General features: G+C 40.4%; 1 protein-coding gene across 2 annotated transcripts in view; it reads left to right on the top strand.

The window, feature by feature from the left end:
• YWHAQ (tyrosine 3-monooxygenase/tryptophan 5-monooxygenase activation protein theta) overlaps positions 1–16,979 on the top strand; it is a 29,569-nt gene extending 12,590 nt beyond the window's left edge. Inside the window, exons 3-6 of one of the 2 annotated variants that reach the window (XM_074153996.1) lie at positions 9,980–10,103; positions 12,607–12,770; positions 13,147–13,242; positions 14,325–16,979. In XM_074153996.1, coding sequence (XP_074010097.1) covers positions 9,980–10,103; positions 12,607–12,770; positions 13,147–13,242; positions 14,325–14,384 — 444 coding nt within the window. In that variant the 3' untranslated portion in view covers positions 14,385–16,979. The remainder of the gene's footprint in view (positions 1–9,979; positions 10,104–12,606; positions 12,771–13,146; positions 13,243–14,324) is intronic. The other variant, XM_074153995.1, reaches the window with a different exon arrangement.
• The last annotated feature ends 4,555 nt before the right edge of the window (positions 16,980–21,534 follow it).

The following is a 21,534-nucleotide window of genomic DNA, read 5'->3' as shown; positions in this document are numbered from 1 at the left end:
TACCGGTTTCTTTATGGGTACAGAAGCTTGGCGTTCTGTTTTCAGTAGTGAGGGATACCTGATATTCAGAGGAAGGCAGTGAGAAAAATGGGTGGGGAGGGCTGGTAAAAGTGATTGATATACTTTCTTTGAAAGTTTGGTAAGTGAAGGTGTGTGCTTCATTAATCAATGTTTTCTTATTTGTGTAGATCTTGCTATTTTTTTAGTTATATGCTCTTGGTCTTTTAGAATGATGGCCCTAGTGCCCCTAGATGTCACTTGCTGCATGTGTTTAAGTGCTCTTGTACTTAACCATAAGCTCGAAGCTGAGTTTATCACAGACTAACTCCGTATGGTAGGTAAGACTGTTCTTGAACACTGCATTTGTGTCACTCCGTATAGCTCTACTGAGTTCATTGGCCTGATGCTTACAGGTTTCTCCTCATCTTTTCTGCTTCCTAGGATGCCAGAACCAATATCGGAATGCTCCAGCTGACTTGTAAGCTTGTAATTTGTTATTTCACTCTGTACATCTGAATAACAGTTCATGTGAACCGGACACTTAAATTGTTTTTACTGTGCACTATGTCGTAAGTGCTGACTTCCATGTCCTGTGGTTCCATGCACCCACCAAAACATGTCAGATGTAAAGACCTATGAACTAGGAAGTCCTGAATTAGCTGTGACTTTACTCGTGCCTTTCTCTTAATTTGTTAAAGGAACCAAGTGTTTGATTTACCAATTTTGGACATAGATAAAGGTTTATTCCTTGCTCTAGCAATCTTTATTCTGTCCTTTATTTTGTCCATCCACTGAAGGAGTTGGATATAGGAGTCTGTTAAGCTCTGGAAACAGAGAACTTTCCATTTGCTCTGATAATAAATTTTCTGAATACACTATGTACGTTCTTATCAGACTGACAGCCTCATATTTCCTGCATAAAACGTCTTCAGGAAGTTCTGTTCTGAAGTTGAGTACATTTTGCAAAATTTTTGTAGGCAGAAATTGTTATAAATGGAAGTAGGTAGGCAGGGCCTTAGCAAGAAAGTCAAGGTTCACTGGCTATGAGAAATTGTTATAGCAAGGTTATCTGAAATGTTGGTTTCTAGTTTTTGTGACTTAAAGGTTAGACTTCATTGTTGTATGTTGTCTCATTTGGGGAATAACAAATTACTGGCACACTCCTAATACACCAAATGCAGTAATACATTGCTGGGTTTTCTTCGAGCTCAAGTTGAACAATGCAAAAGATGCTTCCAGCTGCACTAAGCAATGGGAAGAAAGTGCATCTGTTTTGTTATCTTTCTGGATTTCAGTGATCACAAACCTCTGATCTAGGGCTCCCAAACAGAGCAGAACTGCAGCAAGTAGAACTTCTAGGCCCTCCAGAGTTTATTAACATGAAAGGCTGACTTTTAAAATCAGTTATCTGCACAAGGGCAACATACCTTAAACCCATGTAGCTCCTGCATGTTCATTTTGATTATTGTTAGTCTAGATATATCTCAGTCAATCGTTTAGTCATACCTTTAGGGCTTCTGTAGCTGCAGAGGATAGAAATATCTTTAAATGCAAATTTAGGCTTCTGTGTTTGATTCTATCATGTTGTGGAAGATCACAAATAGAGGATGCTGGAATATACTTTTAGGTAGTCAAGATTCTGAAAAGAAGAATTTTATGTCAGTAATACATGTTTACCAAGGGAAAAGTAACACTTGAAGTATTTTGAGGAATTAGAAATATGGAAAATGCAATCACGAAAGAATGTCAGAATCAATATGAGATAAATCTGTCTGATACTAAGAAAATTTTCCCAAAAGCTTTTGGCTGTGTTGTACAGCCATTACTTCAGCAAAAATTTATAATTCTTGAAAAGGAATGACATTTTTTTTGAAGACTCATTTCTACATTTGGCAGGGGGAAACTGGAAGACTTTAGACTCTTCCATAAAAGCTTGAATAATTCTTTGACTTTCACTGTATTGTTGGTTTTGTCTGATGAAAATCTATAGAAAGGAGAACTTGCATTTCCACGCACTTCTAGTTCCTGGTTTACACAGTTCTTTAGGGACCACAGAACTTTCTAACTTCTTGTTTTAGAAGAAATATAAGCAGTGAATGTAAATTCTAGATGAAATTAATCTCAACCTCAGGTGGGAATAGTGTGGGCAGACGTGCTACAGCTCATTCTTCCAGTGCATTTGGTAAGTGGGATTCCAGATACTTCATTTAGGGCCAATCCTAAATATTTATTGCCAGTTTTTAAAACTATGTAGACAAAGACTCAGAACTGAATGGAAAAGACGAATTAGATCACCCTCACCATTTCTGTGCCAGGTGCGTTTGTCACTGCTTTTGATGGTGCTTTGCAGGTCATCTTAAGGCCATGCCATTACTGGAAAGGCGTATGCCTATTTTCCTCAATATATAAACTGAAATACTAATGGACTTAGGAGGTCTGTATGAAAACTATTTAATGTTCTCCCAAAAGGAGTTGATGCATAGAGCTTGAATCCAGAAGGATGAAGGTTTGCTTCTGTTGAATTACGCTTTTGAAAGTAAAGTGATCTTACTGTTGCAGCAGGGGACTCTCCCTTTCCTGTCAAGAAAACAACCACTGAATGTTAAAACACACCTAGGTTGCAGTGAGTCACAGTGTGGACTTTGGAATGACTGATTATACTTGAAATAGCCGAGAAGCCTTAATACCAATTTACTAAATGATTAAAACAGGCAGTCATTTGTGAGTACAAGCCCTATTGAAAGGTCTGAGCCTACATTGATCATCTGTGCTGTCACACACTGGAACATTTAATGTGTTTAAATTTGCGCTTAACAGTTACATTAAGCAAATATATTGGTCTGAGCTGTCTCACCAACTTCTTAGCTTTACTTTTTGACTGCAACTAGAGTGGAAACCATTTCCCTGCATGCTGCTTGTAGGTGGTTTTCTCGTATTGGAGCTGGATGGACCATCAGAAATACTGGAGACTGAAGAATTTTTCCAAGTATTTAGCACGCTGCAGCCTTAACTGAATTTATGTAGTGTCACACACTTCGCATAGTGTGCCTTTTGCATGCGAGCTGCTCATCTTCTAGATGGGACTGTGATGTTGAATCCGTGTTCAGGGTGGTGAGTTAACTTGCTAAAAAAAGTGGTGTTGACATGCACTCTGTGCCCATGCATTATTTTTAACGAACCTTGTCTTAAAATATTTTTATTTCAAAACAGTTTTTTCACTTGCATGTGAGCATTTGGTTGTGAGGTTGGGCCAGTAAGTGTATGCTGTTATAGGCAAGTACAATGTTAAGGAATCAGGATTGCTTGCTATCACCCATCTGTTCTGGTGGCTACCTTCAATACTCCTTTATGAAAAAAAAGAGGGCCCTTAAAAGCTCAAAAAAGGGAACATTCAGTGTCAGCTCAGGAAGGGAAGGAACACCTAGGAAATGGCGATAAAACCCAATCTGGTCTCTGTAAGACCTGTGAAAATCAGTACCCGGTGGAATGGTAGCACCCCCTCTGTTGGCAGGTCTGCTATGAGCACTTGGACAGCAGAGAGCGTCTCAGGAGCTGATTTGAAGTTCAAGCTGGTCTTTTTTTTTTTTTTTTTTCCCTGCCATCATTGGACTTTTGCCATAATGGGATGAGGAGGAATATAATTTTCTTTTATATTATATGCATTGATATTGATTGGTTTGTTCTTGTATCAAAACCCAGTAATAATACTAAATTTTCTTTTCTCTAAATGGTTTTTATGTCACATGAGTTAAAGCCCAGCAGAGGACTTTGTCTTAAATTACTAAAATGTGCAAATCCAAATTACTGCCCACAAACTGTTAATGATGTTGGCTTTTTAAGAACAGCATTTAGAGTCATATACTCAACAGATAAAGGTGGTGTTGGAATAAGGTGTTTGAAACAACTTGGAGTAAGATATGTGGACGTTCGGCTCAAGAATATTGCTCAAACAGTTTGTCTGGAAAATCAAACTTTATTCCCAAAACTCTATGCCAGCAATTTTGAATGTTGGCACAATCGTCCTTGCTGAAGATCATGTGGCAGTTTAACCAGTACATATTTGTAGGGGCAAACTTTTAGAGAGCGTTGCTGCTTTTACACCGACTTTTTTTCCTTGGTGGAGCAAAAGTAAAGATACAGTATACTAAGTTGGTGAGAAATGCAAATGGCAATGTAGATCAGTCTTTTAATAGCATAACATTAAATAACTTGGTGCTGGTGATGTGACCCAAACATGTCATAAGTGTTGACATCTGAGTGATGGTGGCATTGTAAATATTTTGAGTTACTTCAGTTTACCACATTGAGAACTTCTCTTGGTACCTAAGCACATGATATCTTTAGCTTGCTTTGAAAGTTGACCTTAAACTACTTGTGATCAGTAGATAATCTCTGGAATTGACCTGGTTCATGTTCATCCTCTGGTACTGAAAGGATAAGTGTGAAGAGTATATCTATTAGCTAACGGTATTGGAATATATGCAGAGACTTACACTCATGTATATGCTTTTCTTATTGAAGTCCAATTCTAAATGGTGCAAGTGCCAAAGGCAGCTCAAAGGTCAATTTAGTATTCAGGATTTTTTTCTTTAATTCATCTTTGCTGTAAAGATTCTTCATAGTTCAATATGTGGGAAGAGAGAGCAGCACAGATCAGACAGTGATGGTATTTTTCTGCCACTTGAACCTACCACATAGTCAAATTGTACAGAAAGTATTTGGTGTACGCTGTGGTTGAACTTGATGTTTCAGTCAGGCTTGCTTTTTAAAATAGGCTTACATGGGGGGAGGTTGGTGGGACTTCCTGTTCTGATGTCAGCTTTTAAAAGAAGGGCATGTCCTGAAAACAGGTAACAGAAAGCATATGTGGGGTGGGACTGGTGGATGAAATACAGGGGATGTGTGTGTGGTGCATGTAAGGAGAGGCTGGCTGGATGCATGCTCAACAAGTAATTATGACAGAGCTGTGTATTCAGGGAAGCTTCTTTGTCTGTATCGTGCACTTCGAGTAAAGATACAGCTGACGTATTCCTTCAGGGCTTGCTTTTCATAAAGCTGATATAATGGGAAAGTGATGAGCAAATGAATTAAACTTAGTATTTCTGGCGCAGGTTAATTGCAGTGGTCTGATACTACAACCACATGTTCAACCCTTTGCGGAGAAGAAAGGAGATTAAGAAAGGACGGTTACTCAGTTGGGAAAGAACAAAAGTAGAACTGGAGAAGGATCCAAAAAGACAATTGAAATGTAACTTTCTCTTGGCATGTAAAGGAATAAGTCTGCTAATGGAGAGAAAAAATAAAATAAAATAAAAAAAAATTTCAGCTTTCAAGGGGGAAGAAGTGGGTTGCTGCCAGGCTCCTAGCCTGCCCCCCATGGCTCCTCCAGGCAGCTGCAGATCTCTCCCAGGGACCAGTAGCCCTTTGTTGCTGGCATCTCTTTAACAGATAAATAAGTAAGCATGATTTCTGTAGGAGGAGAAAAGAATATCATATATGAGAATACAGTGCTATTAGGATGGCAAGGGTGTTAGCATGCTGTGAGGGTAGAAATAAATTGAGATGGATGACCAACACTGATAAGAAGTGGGGTGGGAAATCCTGTCACGCTACAGGAGGACCAGCACTTGAGAATAATGCATCGGTGTGGGGGAAGCTGCAGAGACCAGCCACAGGCTGTCTCAGTGCAAACCTGTTCTAATGCGACTGCACCAGGACACGAAGGCTCTGGCTTGAGGACAGAGTTTTGATTCCTGCATCTTCGTACTGCTCGTGGTTCTAAGAGTCACCCACCAACAGGGCAGGCCAGCAGCTCGAACACTACGTGGCTTTTCTTGGCAGCGTCTGAGGTATGTTTGACATTGTAGAGCACGTAATTGCTGGTTGTTCAGGTCTTGGTTTAGAAGGTGGTAAGGCAGTCACAGTTCTTAATGACGGTGGCAGCTATATCTTGGTACATAGCTTTCTCTGATCCCAAAAATAAAAGTGGTGGGCATATTTGCTGTATGTGAACATGGATGGTGGTCTGCTGTATTGACTGACTTCATCACAGAATCATACCTGTGGCAGTCCTGTCTCTCTTTACCTAAATTTGTAATACATTTTGAGGTTGGCTGAGGTCTGCTTCATTGTTCAGGCTGCCTGTATTCATTTTACTTACTATCAGCTGATGTTTAAAATGAGCATTCCTGGCTGATTGCTTTCTGATGGAAAGGTAGAAAAGCCCAACTGGGGCAAGACAGAGAACAGATGTAGGAAATCTTGAGTTTTGCTGGCTATTACTGACTCACAACAGTGTAAAGTAAATCATTGAGCTTATTGTGCTGTCTGCTCTCACTGCCCTGCCAACATTTTGTCTGTCGGAGGGTAAGATGCCTTCCAAGAAATAATGATGATGTCCTGAGGTGAATGTCTCACTAAGTGTACCAAATACATTACTGATTTGAAAGATGTGTGCATAGATAAATAAAGTCTGTTTGTATTCTGTTTTATCCCACTTGATTCATAAATGAGATCTTATTCCATTTAAACCTATTAAAACCCCAAAACCGGATACATAAAGTCCAAAATGAGGATGTTCCACTCTGGCTGATGGAGGCACAGATCTCTCCCTTACCGTGTGCTGTGGTGAGGATTAGGACGTCGAAATGAACTGGGAATGGGAGCTGCTGACTGGGAAGCTCAGCTCCTCCAGCTGAGGAGTGCCTAGGAGATAAAGCAGTGTATGCAACCCACTCTTTGCTGAAAAACTAAAGTTCACTCCCAGTATCTACTTTTTTTTTTTTTTTCTCAGAAATCTGCACAGAACCACTGGTTTTCAAACCTGTGTAGTCGAGGCAGAACCTTCAGGATTCATCTACACACAGGCTGTAGCGCTGTATGCTTGTGGTAGGGCTGGGACCATGGCAAAGTCCTTCTGTGCTCCTGGAAGAAATGTGTGGCCTACCCTATCTGAAAAAAAAAAAAAAAGGAAAGAGAAGCAGCCATTAATGGTCTAGAGAATGTAAGATTGAGGATCAGCTTAAATTAGACAAGCTAAAACTCTCCTATAAACATAGTTTAGCGTACGCTAGGTTCCCGAATGTTAGTAACCAAGCCACATCAATTATGCACGGTACTCTACTGCTAGAGCTATCTGCAAAGACAGAATTCTGTAATAAGATCAGTAATATTTTTTGTGTACAAGAGCTACAATTCTTGTGAGGAGCGGCTGAGGGAGCTGGGGTTGTTCAGCCTGGAGAAAAGGAAGCTGAGGGGAGACCTTACCGCTATCTACAACTACCTGAAAGGAGGTTGTAGCGAGGTGGGGGTCGGTCTCTTCTCCCTGGTAACAAGTGATAGGACAAGAGGAAACAGCCTCAAGTTGCACCAGGGGAGATTTAGATTTGGATATTAGGCAAAACGTCTTCACTGAAAGGATTGTCAGGTATTGGAACAGGCTGCCCAGGGAAGTGGTGAGGTCACCATCCCTGGGGGGTATTTCAAAGACGCATAGATGTGGTGCTTAGGGACATGGTTTAGTGGTGGACTTGGCAATGCTGGGTGAACGGTTGGACCTGATGATCTTAAAGGTCTTTTCCAACCTCCGTGATTCTACAATAAATCTTTAGGTTTTGGAAGACATAAAAGAAACATGACTGATTGATTGTTCTCTTTTTGTTGTAGTTGTAACATCTTGAAAAGTTTTATTTCAGCATTTAAAAGATAAATCAAAGATACAGTTTTGTCAAATACTTGGTTCAAAATCCCATACAACAAACCATTCTTGGTTGTCTGGTCAGTGCTCCTTAGACCATGGCAGAGTTCTTCACGTCTGATCTGAGCATATGAATAGATCCCATCTCTGCTGCTCAGTGCAGTCCTAACCTGAGAATGGCCTTTAGAGGCTGCTAGTTACTCTTTGATTGTGACTTTTTCAAGGAACCTTTCTAAGCGTAGGTGTATTATGTGTCAACTTTATTGATTCTGGGCAGTTTCACGTAAAATCAAACTTCTATGTTAAATTTGAGGTTACTGCATTGTTGTCTCTGAGATGCTGAAACTGATTTACGTGATATTGTGCTTTTATGGCTGGCGTTGACATCTGTCATAGGAGGAAAGTGTCAGGAAAACATCGAGCCAAAATGTGAAGTTTTTTCCTCATTGCAGAAAACTATAGAGTGGGAATAACTCATTCTAATATGGGAATGACTCATGCAAAATAGCAGTATTAATACGGGGTTGTGTTACCCATCTGCCTACTATGTCTTAACTCTTGTTTTGAAACATACCTAAGGTTTTGCTGCTTTTTCCATAACACCAACAAGATGCCCTGTTGAATACGCTTGTTCAAGCCCTTGCGTACTTCACTGTGTTAAACTGTTACACAAATTCCCTACTTACAGAAAGTCCTAAAAATGTCTGTTTCTGATATGGTAAGTGGAAGGGTATGTCAGGCTCGATATCATCTTCCCCTCCTGCTGCTTTCTCTAGAGTGGTAACTTGTAACTCTTTACTGGTTTTTAATGCCTTGGCAGGAGTATCTCTGAAGGCAGCTTGTCTGTGGTGCCATATGCAATATTACATCCGTGGTAAGCGCACTGCATGGATGCAAAAATGCTTTTTTCACCCAACTGGAAGTGCCATACAAGTGTTGGTTTGCAATAATTGCCAACACCTCAAATGGACTTGGAATGAGTAAACGCTTTCAGCTGGATTGCTCTGCTGCTGTTGATTATTAAAGGAAGTAATAATGGTATGGTGGTATGCACAGGGAGTAGGTTTGTGTCTAAAATTAGCTCATTTTGATTATAGTGATAGAGTTACTAATTAAAATGCAAAGGATTTTTGCCCTGGAAGATTACAGTTCCTCAAACATGTTCTTTGTAGCTGCTTCATGAATTTGGATACACGTTCCTGTAAAAAAAAAAAAAACTTACTTAACTAGCCACAGTTTGCAAGCTTTGTGGAAACTTTCTGCTGCTTTTATGACCTGTTTATTTTCCAAGTAACTGAATGCAGATCTTTATCACTTAACTTCTTAGTGTAAAGTTGCTCTGAGTATTGTGGGGTTCCCTTGAGTCTACTGGAGCTTATTCACATCTTTGGTCAACTCCAGAGAACGTGGGTCAGTTGTGGTAACAAGTTGGGTAAAATCACCAGTGCTCAGGGACAAGGAGGTCAGGCAGGAGCTGCTGCTCTCCTTGGCAGTTCTCTGAGGAGAATTTTCCCTTTGGGGGAAAATCTCGTACCTCTTCTCTCCTTTGTCATCATCCCTATCTTGGAAGGGTTAGGAGGCCTTGCAGCCTTGGAGTGAGACTTATCTCCTCTAGCTGGAGGCTTGTAAACATTTCCCTGTCCCTCTGGTTATCGGGTAGGACAGCTGCTAGCAGGGCTCAGGGTGTGCTGGAGAGTACTGCGTGGCTCTTCACGCTCCCGGGAGTGGCGGGCAGACACGAAGGATGCCTTCTGCTATGCTGGGGTGGGTGTTACTTTACAGCCTTGCAAAGAGCTGGTATGGTTTGGTGAGGCTGACTGATTTATACAAAAAATAGCAAAGTTGGTTTTTTGGTTTCTTTTTTTCCTGTGAAGTGGGAATAATTTCTTATTTAGAAGTAGCTTTGAGACTTCCTGCGCAGTGTTTCATTCTTCCAGTAAAAGCTTACTCATGTGCAGTAACATTTTTGAAATGAGAAGTTCATATCCTGAAACTAAACTTGGTCCTAAAACTATACGGCAGTAAATCTTTTCGAAGTTACTTTCTCTGCAGTCTGATTGGATGGCTGGCTGATCATCTTAATGTCATCTCTAGCTTTGTGACTTTACACCGCTTGTTTAATAAGTGTGCATCTATCTAAAATACCCTCATAACTCCTTTTTTTGCCTTGTAGCAAACATTTGAGTCCATCCAAACTTCCTGGAGAGAAGAAAAATCGATTGAACTTGGTTGCAATGGTGTGTGTAATAAGCCAATGTCTTTTTTTGGTCTTTGTTGTTTCAGGAGCTGTTGGACAAATATTTAATAGCTAATGCAACTAATCCAGAGAGCAAGGTATTCTACCTGAAGATGAAGGGAGACTACTTCCGATACCTTGCTGAAGTTGCCTGTGGTGATGACAGAAAACGTAAGTACCTTGTGGTCTTTGGTTCTTTAATAGCTAACGAACTTCAGTTTGGGGCCATAGGGGAGGGAACCGTAAATGAAGTACCTCTGCCAGTATCTGACTCTGAATTCACGCGAGTTAGCTGAGTGGGAACAACTACATTGCAGTTGGAAATATCTGTAGTGTTCATACAGACAGAGAGTAAAATTCTGAATAGGTCTTAAGCATAGTATGCCAGGTAACTTTAGCTGCTGTTCGTGTCATCTACTCTAAATTTCTGGATAGCTGTTCCATAATGTTTATTCAGACCTTCTGGAAAACAATTCAGGTGAAGGTCTGCTAACATATTTAATGTTGGTTATTTGTGTTTCTTCACTAAAATAAAGTTGGTGAGGAATGGTAAAGGGATCTCTGCAACATTTCTTACTCCATGATGGAGTCCTGTTGATCTGGAAGCTTTAACTGTTTCAGTATGAACCAGACTTCACTGTAGTCACCAAAGTTTATAAAGGAGCAACAAAATTACTAGGTCAGTACACAATCCAAAGAAGTGCGAGCTGCACTCTGAAATGGTTGATGTTTACAGGGATAATACTCTCCCTGTGATTTTCATTTGCCCTTTTGGATCCAGCGGAAAAGGCCTGGGAAACTTTGCAGCTGGTACTGTCACTTGATACTGGGCATCCTGAGAATGTAGAAAATTCCTAGAAGTTAGAACATGTGCAAAGGTGGTTGTAAGTACCTCAGGAAGCCCTTCTGGGGAAGATTTTAACTCTCTATTCGGGGCCTGTATTGAATTAAGTATTAGAAATGTCTTTCAAGGTGCCCAGATACTGTTGTGATGTTAAAAACTCCTGGTGTGGCATAAGCTAGTGATACATTTCTACATAACAAACTAAAATTAGTCCTGGAGTGGTGCCATGACACAGAAAGGAGATGGACTGTTGGAGCGGGCAGGACGCTGAAGTGACTGTCCCTTTGGGTTGGGTGTGGTTGGCATCTGACAGTGTTGGCCGGTTTAAACCGATTGAATTACAAAGTGGGAGGACAGAGCTGATGTCACTCAAATAAAGGCTTTGTAGGTCTCCTTGTATTGTAAGAGCATTTAAGTTGAAAGATGAAAATGTGCAAAATAGTGTAAAACTCCATGAGTTGCATTCAGAAGCACTTAACCCTCTGCCTGATTCGAATGACAACAGCAGGTCCAAGTGTAGCAGAGACCACTTGTCTTTGGCTTTCACAATGATAATCTGATTTATATTTTGTCTCGAGCAACAATTACAAATCTGTGGGCTTGTCTGAGCAGAGAAATGCCAGTTTATCTTGGCTAAAAAGGCTGCATTTAAAATGATACACACGCTGAGGTGGTGCTTACTGCAGAAGAGGGACTGATTGATGACTTATTAGCAGATGTTGGGGTTTTGCTGGGAGGTCACAGCTTACCTGCATCACTGTGCCTACGTCCTGAGCCTGACTTCTCACAAACTTCTAGGAGCTTTACTTGAAGCTTTTCTGATGTTCCACCTCTAAGCATCTGTTTATTTTCTCAGCTTCAAATATATTTTATGTAGTTATAAGCTAATTTATTTCCTGCATTGCTAGGATTTTTGCCTCTTTTCACCTGTTCTCAGGTGGATACTGAAAACCCCAAGTCTGTGTTGTGACTTGAATACTTAACAGATTTTACTTACCAAACTTTTTTTTCCCAGGACTTTCTAGAGCAATTATGGTATTAGCTCCCTCAGAGAGCTGTATTCTGGGCTCTGACAATGGCCTTTCTTTTCCTGCAGTCTCCTTCCGTTCTGCAGGTGTGGTTAGGGTGGCTGTTGGCTCTTTGATTGTCTATTGGAAGAGAATCTGGAATAGACTATACGTAGCACTCTTAAAGTATTCACTCTGGCCTGGTAACCTCTTTTCTCTGTGGTATTTCTCCCAGTTATTTTGGGCACGACCTTGGTCGTTTTTTTTATCTTGACTTGTCTACACCCACTTTTTGGAGGCAGACTCTCGGTTTTTCAGGAACATGCAGTACATGCCTTCCGAACTTTCTCAGGAAGAAGTAGGGCCATACAGACAGCTGTCTTTGCTCGGCACACCCGACTCACGCTAGCATGTCCATCCTGTGCAAGGAATGAAGCAGGAGTCCTGCGGGAAAAGCAATGCATGCATTTTTGTTGTGGGATTTGGGGGTTTTTTTTGTACCTAAAGTATCAAAGGTCATTGTGGTAATATAGTAATCTTGGATGTTTGTATTTATTAACTTCTGTGTGTTTATCTGTCTTTTGAATACCTGTGCTCTGCAGTAGCGTAATTTGCTCCCTGTATTTTGTCAGTGTGGCAGCTGTACTTAAAATGGGTTTAAAATAATTACCTTGATTAAAGTAAGTGCAGTGTTTTGCTAAGAGTGGGCTTAAATAGAGGATCGTTCAGTCTGCTACTAATGGAGTACTTTAAATAGTCATATCTTTTTAAAAAATAGCCAAACAAAAAAAAAAACCCTTAATGTTTCTCATTCTTTTAACAGAAACAATAGAAAACTCACAGGGAGCTTATCAGGAGGCATTTGATATCAGCAAGAAGGAGATGCAGCCAACACATCCAATTCGCTTGGGTCTAGCTCTTAACTTCTCTGTATTTTATTATGAGATTCTCAACAATCCTGAGCTTGCCTGCACACTGGCAAAGACAGTAAGTTACTTTTTTCACCTGTATGCCTGCAGGGACAGTAGAAGAGAGTTTATGCTTAAAATAATATGAGTTATTATATCCTGGAGTTTATGCAGGAAATTATCCTATTTAATGTGTCTGGCTTCCAAACTTCTATTGTTAGTGGGACTAAAGGGGTACAAGCAGGCTCTATTTACAACGTGACTTAAATTTTCAGCAGCATGACAAGCTTGTATTATGCCTTTATTATGTTTCTATTGCAAAATAGAGCCATTCAGGTCACTAACTTCTAATGTTACTTTTTTTTTCTTTTTAAGCTAGTTTTACTCATGGGTTTAGCTTCTAGTTGTTTAATGATCAGTTAATAGAAGGACTAATGATGGTTTAATTATTCTAGGCGTTTGATGAGGCTATTGCAGAACTTGATACACTGAACGAAGACTCATACAAAGACAGTACTCTCATCATGCAGTTGCTTAGAGACAACCTAACAGTAAGTTGCCTTTTTATGTACTATCTGGTTCTGTATCCGTGCGTTTGCTTAGTTAGACTGAATTTCTAATGAAACAAAACCCCTATTTTGCTCTAGTGCAAAACATAGCACTGGTTCGGGCTGTTTACCTGATTACAGCTTTTCATAATTTAGTTTTAATGTAGTGTAAGTTGGTGTCAGAAACTTCATGTTGTGTAATCTACAAGAACAGCTTGGGTAGCTGATATTCTTGTGTTTGCTGGCCTTTTCGGTGCAGGGAGAGAAGGTGCATTTAGCTGTCTTAACATAAACAAGGTAGGCCAAGGAGTCAAAAAATAGCAGTCCATGATCTGTCAGGGATTCTTACTCAAACCTTTTGATGACTGCCTCAGAAATAAAATGTCTTTCCTGTTGTACATCCAGTGCAGCTTGCTTTATTCATTTTCCTGATTTTCATTTAAAAGAAAATATCCAGAATTTCGATGTGCGAAGAAGAGAATCAGTTGATGTTCGAGCATGTATTATAATGATTACCTGTGGAAGAAAAGAGCCTAATGGAGCCACTAGGTTATATTAAAGTATGTAATTAAGGCAATTTTGGGGGGAATATCCTCTCTGGATATTCACTGCATTTAAAATTACAGCAACATTTATTATTTTGCAATACTCCTTCAGTAGAAATGTCTTTTATTAGCGCTATAAAAAGCTTAGCTTCAATAACCAAAATAGTAGTCTTCATGTCAAGATTCAGACTGCTGCTTTTGAAATTGCTGTTCCTTGTGAAGCTGCCGTTCAGAGCTGCTGAACGCTATAGGATGGATGACGTATCTTGCTGTTAGGCACAAAGTCTGGCCCTGTTTAGAGCAGTCTCTGCTCTGCCTCCGATACCAGAGGTGCAGAGCCAGCGGTGCCCTGTGTGTGTGGAACTATTTCCTCTCGCCAAGCAAGTGCTGGAAACCAGGGTTGTACAGCTCCACTGCACTGGTCCTCTGTAGACATCCTTAAATCTAATTCGTTATTGTTTCTATACAGCCAATAGTTGTCCCTTTTTAGGAGTAAAGCTGCACTTCTGAAAGCTGACACTGTTTTTCTTTTCTTTCTAGTTATGGACATCAGACAGTGCAGGAGAAGAATGTGATGCTGCAGAAGGTGCAGAAAACTAAACTGCGTGTGGGGCATCATTCTCCCTTTCCTTCTCAAGAAACCTTTTTACACGTCTCCATTCCTTATAGCTCCACTTGGATTTCCTATAGCAAAGAAAACCCATCCATGTGTATGGAAATCAATTTATAGTCTTTTCACACTGCAGCTTTGGGAAAACTCCATTCCTTGATTTGTGTTTGTCCTGGCCTTCCTGGTGTGCGGTTACTGCTGTAGAAAAGTATTAATAGCTTCATTTCATATAAACATAAGTAACTTCCAAACACTTATGTAGCGGACTAAAGTGTACCTGGTATTTAAAAACAAATCTGAACCAGTTCCTGCCAGTTGACTGTGTTTTGTATTACAGTAAGATGAAAATGTAGTTAATTGCAACTAAAGAGTGTTCCACATAGCTTTTAATTCTCCACATTCCCTTCTTATTCTGCAGGGTTTCCTTTCCATAATTGACTTTCACATGCTACTGTGTATTCTTTTCAGTAGGAATATGGAAGTATTGGGCCAGATCAGGTTGTGCATTTCTAGTTGGGAAAATGACAAATTGAGATGCTTCCTGTATCATGTAATACAGAAGCTTGTGCGTTCGATAACAGGGGCTTCTCTTAATCTTCAGTTGCTGCTGTTTAAGTTGATATCCCTTCCCAATAAAAGTTCACTTACACTCCTGCCTTTGTAGTTCTGGTATTCACTTTACTATGTACTAGAAGCAGCATGTTACTGCCGGGGTACAGGCAGTGCTTTTTGGCAGACTAAAGTGCATGTCCTTTCTTAATACACTGGAATGGGAAAACCAATTGAAGTTCACATGTCCAAGTATAAAATTTAGTACTTTTCCATGCAGGTTTGTGCACATGTGAGAAGGTGTCAAGTTTGTCCAGTGATTGTTATTTAGAGAGTTTGGACCACTATTGTGTGTTGCTAATCATTGACTGTAGTCCCAAAAAAGCCTTGTGAAAATGTTATGCCCTCTGTAACAGCAAAGTAACATTAAATAAAATTACATTTTATAAACCACTTACCGTTGACTTGTAACAATTCCATGTAATCGCTTAAGGGCTAAACTTTAAATGTAAGTATCTTGTGCTAGAAGTGTCTTTCGCAAATCTAGTGCATACTTTTAAAAAGTCTGCTCTTAAATCAACTCATTTCATATTTGAACAATGTGCATTTTATGAAAATATCTGCATAACTTTTTGTAGTTAACCTGACATGTGGACTTCTTAATAACTAAATCTACTTGAGCTAATGGCTTCACCTTAATAATGACCTAAGAAAAAATAGCCACTTTCTGGATATTCTTCCATGGCTTGCAAATCTTCTTATCTAAATTATGCCTTTTTTTTTGGTAATCTCTTGAAATTCTCTGATTTGTCCTTCTGTTGTATTTTTTCTGATGGTCATCATTATTATTACAGTATTCCAGCTACACTTTTAGAAATGCAGAGGAATTTGTCCTGCTCTAGAACATTAGTTTGTGTGCTGCCACATCATAACCTGCTTTCTGTTGTTCTTAGACTGCTTTTAGTATTACTGTTTCCCCCAGTTTTTTGGAGCTTTTTGTAGTAATACATTGCTTTGCTTTTTCTTTCTCCTTTTTTTTTTTTTCCTCTCCCCCCCCCCCTTTTCCCTTCCCCCTAGATCACTTAAGAGTTTTTTCCTAAGCCTCTACCTCTTAGTTTCCAATGTTGGTGGGTTTTTGAAAATATTTAACTTCTATTAGTGTCCTGGCTAGACAGGATTATGACATTATGAAAAAGGACATATTACTAGTCCTTGCAGGCTTCTGATGGTACATCTTTCACCTTCCATGTTTTTGTTCATTCTTTGGGTGTGCACAACAAGTGTTCCTACAATAAAACTGTTGAGATTATGTGCTTCAATTGACATGCATTGCTTTTTTAAAAAAAAAAAAAATTGTATCAATTCCATTTTCTTCATGCAGTCACTTTGAATTGCTGTCAAAGTATTGTGTGGCAGGATTCTACATAAACTCATATGCTTCTTAATCGGTGTTTTGGTTTCATAATTTCTTCCCTTCCCCCATGCATTTCTTATTGATCCTTTATTTGTTTCATAAAGGTTTTCAACTCCTAAGTGCTGTCATTCTCTAGTGAAGATGTTTGGGTCCTGACGTGTGAGCAGTCAGTTTTATCTGCTTGTTTAAGGGTTTGCTTTCTCTGCTGTCCTCTGGAGTACTGTCTCGGCTTGCACTACGCTGTCAGCAAACGCTGTTCTCTTGTTTCCTTTCTTTTGCAGCTTGTCGAGAGAGTTGTCAGTTTTCCTTACAGGAACAGCATCTGGGCCTTGTAGCTAGATTGTAGCTTAATTTATTACATGCTTTTTCTAATGTCTGTCAAGCTGGGGAGATTCTGGCTGTCTCTTGTTCACTGCATCTACATTTTGTGAAAAAAAAATGAATCTTGAAACCGCAACGTCAGCTCTTGAACTTTAATAGTAATGAGTGCAGCATCGCCTTTCCTCAGTACTGTTACTTCCAGAATTTGGCCAAAGAGATGTATTGTTTTGGAGGGGGGAGGGAGCGAAAGGTGCAGGGGAATAGGATGATGGTACAAAAAAAGAATAGACTGTAATTCCCTAAATTCTTTTCCCTAGTGTATTGTGTCTTCCCCCCTCCCTCCCCCCAGGTAAATTTCCATTATTAGTACAATACCCAGACTAATTAGGTGCATTCATGTGGTATTATGGTTTCCAGCTCCAGGAGATAATTTGCACTTAGTTGTGTGTTGCCCCACCTCAGGAGGACCTGCCCCACAGCTTAGGAAAAACACTGGACAGACCAACACCTCGCATCCAGGCCAGACATGTCATTGACAATGCAATCCTAGAGACCTCAGTAAAACAATATGGCTCGTTAGGTTAAGGGGGGGATATTCGGGTGCTGAATATGGTTGTCTGCAGTAAATCCTGTGGGGCAGAGTTACTGTCTTAACCTCTTCAACCAATTTCACAGTAGTGCATGGATCACTTCGACTTCCTTGTTAGTACTTTCAGAATATTAAGAAAAAAGAGTTCCGACTGTTGTGCCAGATGGGTGATGGTGGAGCTGGTACTTCAGGCTAAGCCTCTTCCTTTTTTGAGGCATTTGTGTTACAACTCAGTTCAGCAGCAAAACATGGAGTTTTGTACCTAATTTCTCAGAATCTTCATTGAAATGACTACTGTCACAAACACGCTGCCACCGCCTCCTCTTCTCTAAGTCCAGTTGCAGTGTTCTGGGTGTGAGAGCAGGCAGCTTATAGCAGATGATGGATTATTTTATGATTCTGTAAAACAAATAGAGCACTTGCTACTTTGCATATGACTTCCATGCAGTACAAAGCAGTGTAGGGAGATGAGAGTAAGTTCGGGGTTGTGGGGATGTTTTGGTGTTTTTTTGGGGGGGATGTTTTGGTGGTTTTTTGGGGGGTATTATTTTTTTGAAAGGCTTTTACTTGGATACACACACACACACACACACACACACACACACACACACAAAACCAAAACCAAAACAAAAAAAAAAAAAACCCAAACAAACAAAAAAAAGCCAATAGGAATGTTGATTTGGGTAACCAGAATTGACATGAGCATGGAAAATACACTGTTTTGAATGTTAGTGTGGTTTCCAAAGTAATAGTCATGTCCTAAATATGTCTGAGAAATGGTCTGATGTCACCTAAACTCATCTTCCATATCAAACCAAGAGGGTAAATTGGGCCAATAAATCATCATATGTAGGAAAAAGACAAACTTTGCAATTTATTCCCAGTGGTTCTGGAAGGCTACACGCTTGAGATCCCAATTCTACAGCTGAGATCCCAATTCTACAGCTGAAATCCCAGATTTCTGTCACAAGAACTAACTGCCCTCTCCTGTGTGAGCGTAGCTAGATGACGCGACTGCCGAAAGCTCCAGCAATTACAGCTTGGCCGGCTTTCAGATGAATAAAATACCAGTGTGGGAAGGGTGAAATGTTAGTACCAGCTTTGGATCCCTGCCATGATATTTTCCACTACGCTGCAAAGGCTCCAGCATGCCCGAGGAATGCCTTTGTCGTCTTCCGCCAGGATCCTTAAATCAATAAGCAGACATGAGTACATCTCTGATAACCAAGTGTAGCCTCAAAGCACGTGATCGAGTATTTTAAAACTTAAATTTCTGTATTTTCAAACTTATTTAAGGGAAGTTTGTCTGTGGTGGAGGATCTGTGAGTTGACATCAGGGTAAGAATCCCCGAGCTGAGATTCTGTAAATGCCATTGGAAGTGGCTCATAAGCTTTTTTTATTGCAAATTATATCCTCAGTTGTCCAATCTCTTCGCTTAGTTAAACCCTCATTCCTGCTGTTGTGATCGTCATAATTGTAAAATCCCTCTACTTCTGGAAACAAAAGGATGGTTTGTAAAACCTGTTTGGGATTTTTTTAGGCCTTGGCTTCAAATTCCGAATGGCTGCTGATCTTGTTATTGCTCAGCAGACGCTGGGTATTTCAGATGTGCTGTAAATCTGTTAGAAATAATAAAAGGGGCTTGTTACAGCCCTGTAAGAGAGGGAGGAAAAGGAGAGGGAGAAGAGATGTTTGTTTCTATGCCCTAAGTTACTTAAATTGCATTCTCTAAGGAAAACCGGTGTGTTACAGCCAAGGAGCGATATAGTTTGGTCTCGGCAGTGACAGCAGTAACAAAGCTGTACATTATAACACTCTTCACATAACTCAGTTTTCCAAAGAGATGAGGGGTGTGTGTGTGTGTGTGTGTGTGGAGATACGGCAGCCCGGGTAGTACAGGATGCGGGAATCAGCCCAGTTAAATTTAGATTAGAAAACGCTTGAGTTTCTGCTCCCGGAACACACTACGCCAACGGGAGCTGGGAGGCAGCAGGACGCTTTGGGGCTATTTTATAAAATGGCAGAATCAGGGTTTTGCTGCGCTCTCATCCCTTCTGAAAAATCCAAACTGCCATAAAAAGCTGCTTTGGCTCAGTTAGCGTAATTTCCATTGGTTTTAATGTGTAGGTGGTTTAAATTCCATTTATACCGCTAATTTGATGGGAATAAATGGTCTGAACAAGATCTTGCTCTCTGATTTAAAAGGTTTCAGTAGTCGGTGAACTTCATTCATCACTTAATTCACCTTTAATGTTAGAATTAATCAATTTAAATACAGTACCTTGAGAATATAACTCGGTTTCCACAGATCAGGTCTTCAGTAGGATTTTATGCAAACAGTATTAGCATTAGTTTGAGGGACCCACGCAAGATCTATTTTCATTCTGAGGCTTCAAAGTATATATATTTGTTAATACGTAGCTATGCCAAAATGCGTTAAATAAATGTTAGTGCCCAGTAAATACTGCGTCAAGAGGAAACTCTGTTCCTCTCACGCCACTGTTGAGTTTGTGCTTGAGTTTTGATGTTTTTATCAGTGGGAGGCAAAGGAGGATCTTCTCAAGCGGTACCTAAGCGTCACTAGAGAAGTTTGTGTACGCTACTACAGCCAGAGGCAGTTTAATTGGCTCCACGTTTCCATCTTATCCCTTCCCGCAGTTTTCATCCCATCTGTGACAATTTCGGTAATACTCGGTGGGAGACGGCACGATGGCTTTTGTTAGGCCCACTCTTTTAATTACTTACCAGCTGAGTTCAGAACTACTTCTCCATAAAACTTCTGTTCCTACAAACGTGTTTCTGGTGTTCTGGTCACTCTCCTGCTCCGCTCCGCTCCAGCTGTCCTTGGCCTTGCTCTTCATTGCCACCCCCTCCTTCTAAGGATCTGGGGCGAGGGCTGGGCAGGCTGTGTGGTTGGCGAAGATGTGTTGTTCTTGAAGGTACGCACGGTTCTAATATCTTGCACCTTGAAAATACTTATAGGAGGGGATGGTCTCTGCACCCAGATGCAAGGTGTACAGGACCCTGGAGGGGAGAAGGTACAGGTAGATGATGGCACTGGGAGGCAAGAGAATAAAAAAAGGAAGAGAGTCTCTACTAGTCTAAACTAGACTAGACTCTACTAGTCTCTACTACCTCTAAAGCGGAAAGAACTCAAAATATTTTGTCACTTTAAACACCCAGTGATGCATGGACACGCAGAGGCATGAAGGTCTCCTCTGTGGTGAAGGCTGAGAAGATGTTTATTAGCCCCATGTATGTGGCGCTGTATTTGTCTACAAGCAACAAGGCAATACATTTATGTGTTGTTCTGTATCAAGAGTGCACGGGTACCTCTGGAGCTGTAGAATGTGGTTCAAAACCAGCAGCTTTGATAAATAACGATATGAATTTATAGTAATAATAATATGAATGGGTCTTATGGAGAAGAAAGCCGTAAGTGTGCCAACCTAACCAATTAAGAGAATTTTGCTTCAAAGTGGGACAACGTATGCCGTGGTTTATGTACTTAAAATAAGAGTGGAGGAGACCCCCTGGATCATCACATCCCACTCAGTCCCATCACAGTCACCACACAGTGTGTTTATCAAGCCTTATATTTAGCTCCTTTTCTTCCTTTGCTACTGGAAGCCTGTTCCAGGTCCTCACCCTGCTGATAGCTTGAAATCCAAATAAAAAGCTTAGTCTTAGCCAGTTTATACCCACTTGTTTTTGTGTCAGTGCTGCTTGTGGGCTAAAACCCAGCAAGCATTCAGCTGTCAGGAGGGATGCACAGAGAAAAACCTTGGATTAATAGATCCCAGTGCTCCAGGAACCTCTTGGGGTGTGCAGGGATGTCAGGAATTGCAGAGCTTCACAATATCTGTAACAGTAACTGGTTTTCAGAGGCAGGTCCTAACGCTGCACATTCTTTTGCTCAAAGTTTTGCTGATTTTAGTGGGGATTCTGTTCATAGATGTCTGCAACAGTTAGATTTGTATTTTGTTAATAATTATTTGGTAGGCAAGGAGGCCATTTTGCTTTGGGGTGTGTGTGCACAGGATCTATATTGCAAAGGGAAAAAGCAGCTGAGGAAGGAGGAATCTGTAAATTCTCATTTTGGTTGCCTAATAGAATGATCTTTAACAGCATGGACACTGACATTTGGAAGAAAGAAACGCTTTATTTTCTTTTTCCAAACTGCTGCCCTTTATAAAGGCAGCTCGCTTGTTACTTCATTGTCATAAAATATAAAAGTTGATAGTTATTGACAGGAAATGTTACTTA

Source organism: Numenius arquata, chromosome 9 (genome assembly GCF_964106895.1).
Source record: "Numenius arquata chromosome 9, bNumArq3.hap1.1, whole genome shotgun sequence".
NCBI classification, from domain to species: Eukaryota; Metazoa; Chordata; class Aves; order Charadriiformes; family Scolopacidae; genus Numenius; species Numenius arquata.
Note: the sequence above shows the minus strand (reverse complement) of the source record. Positions and strands in the feature narration are given on the sequence as shown.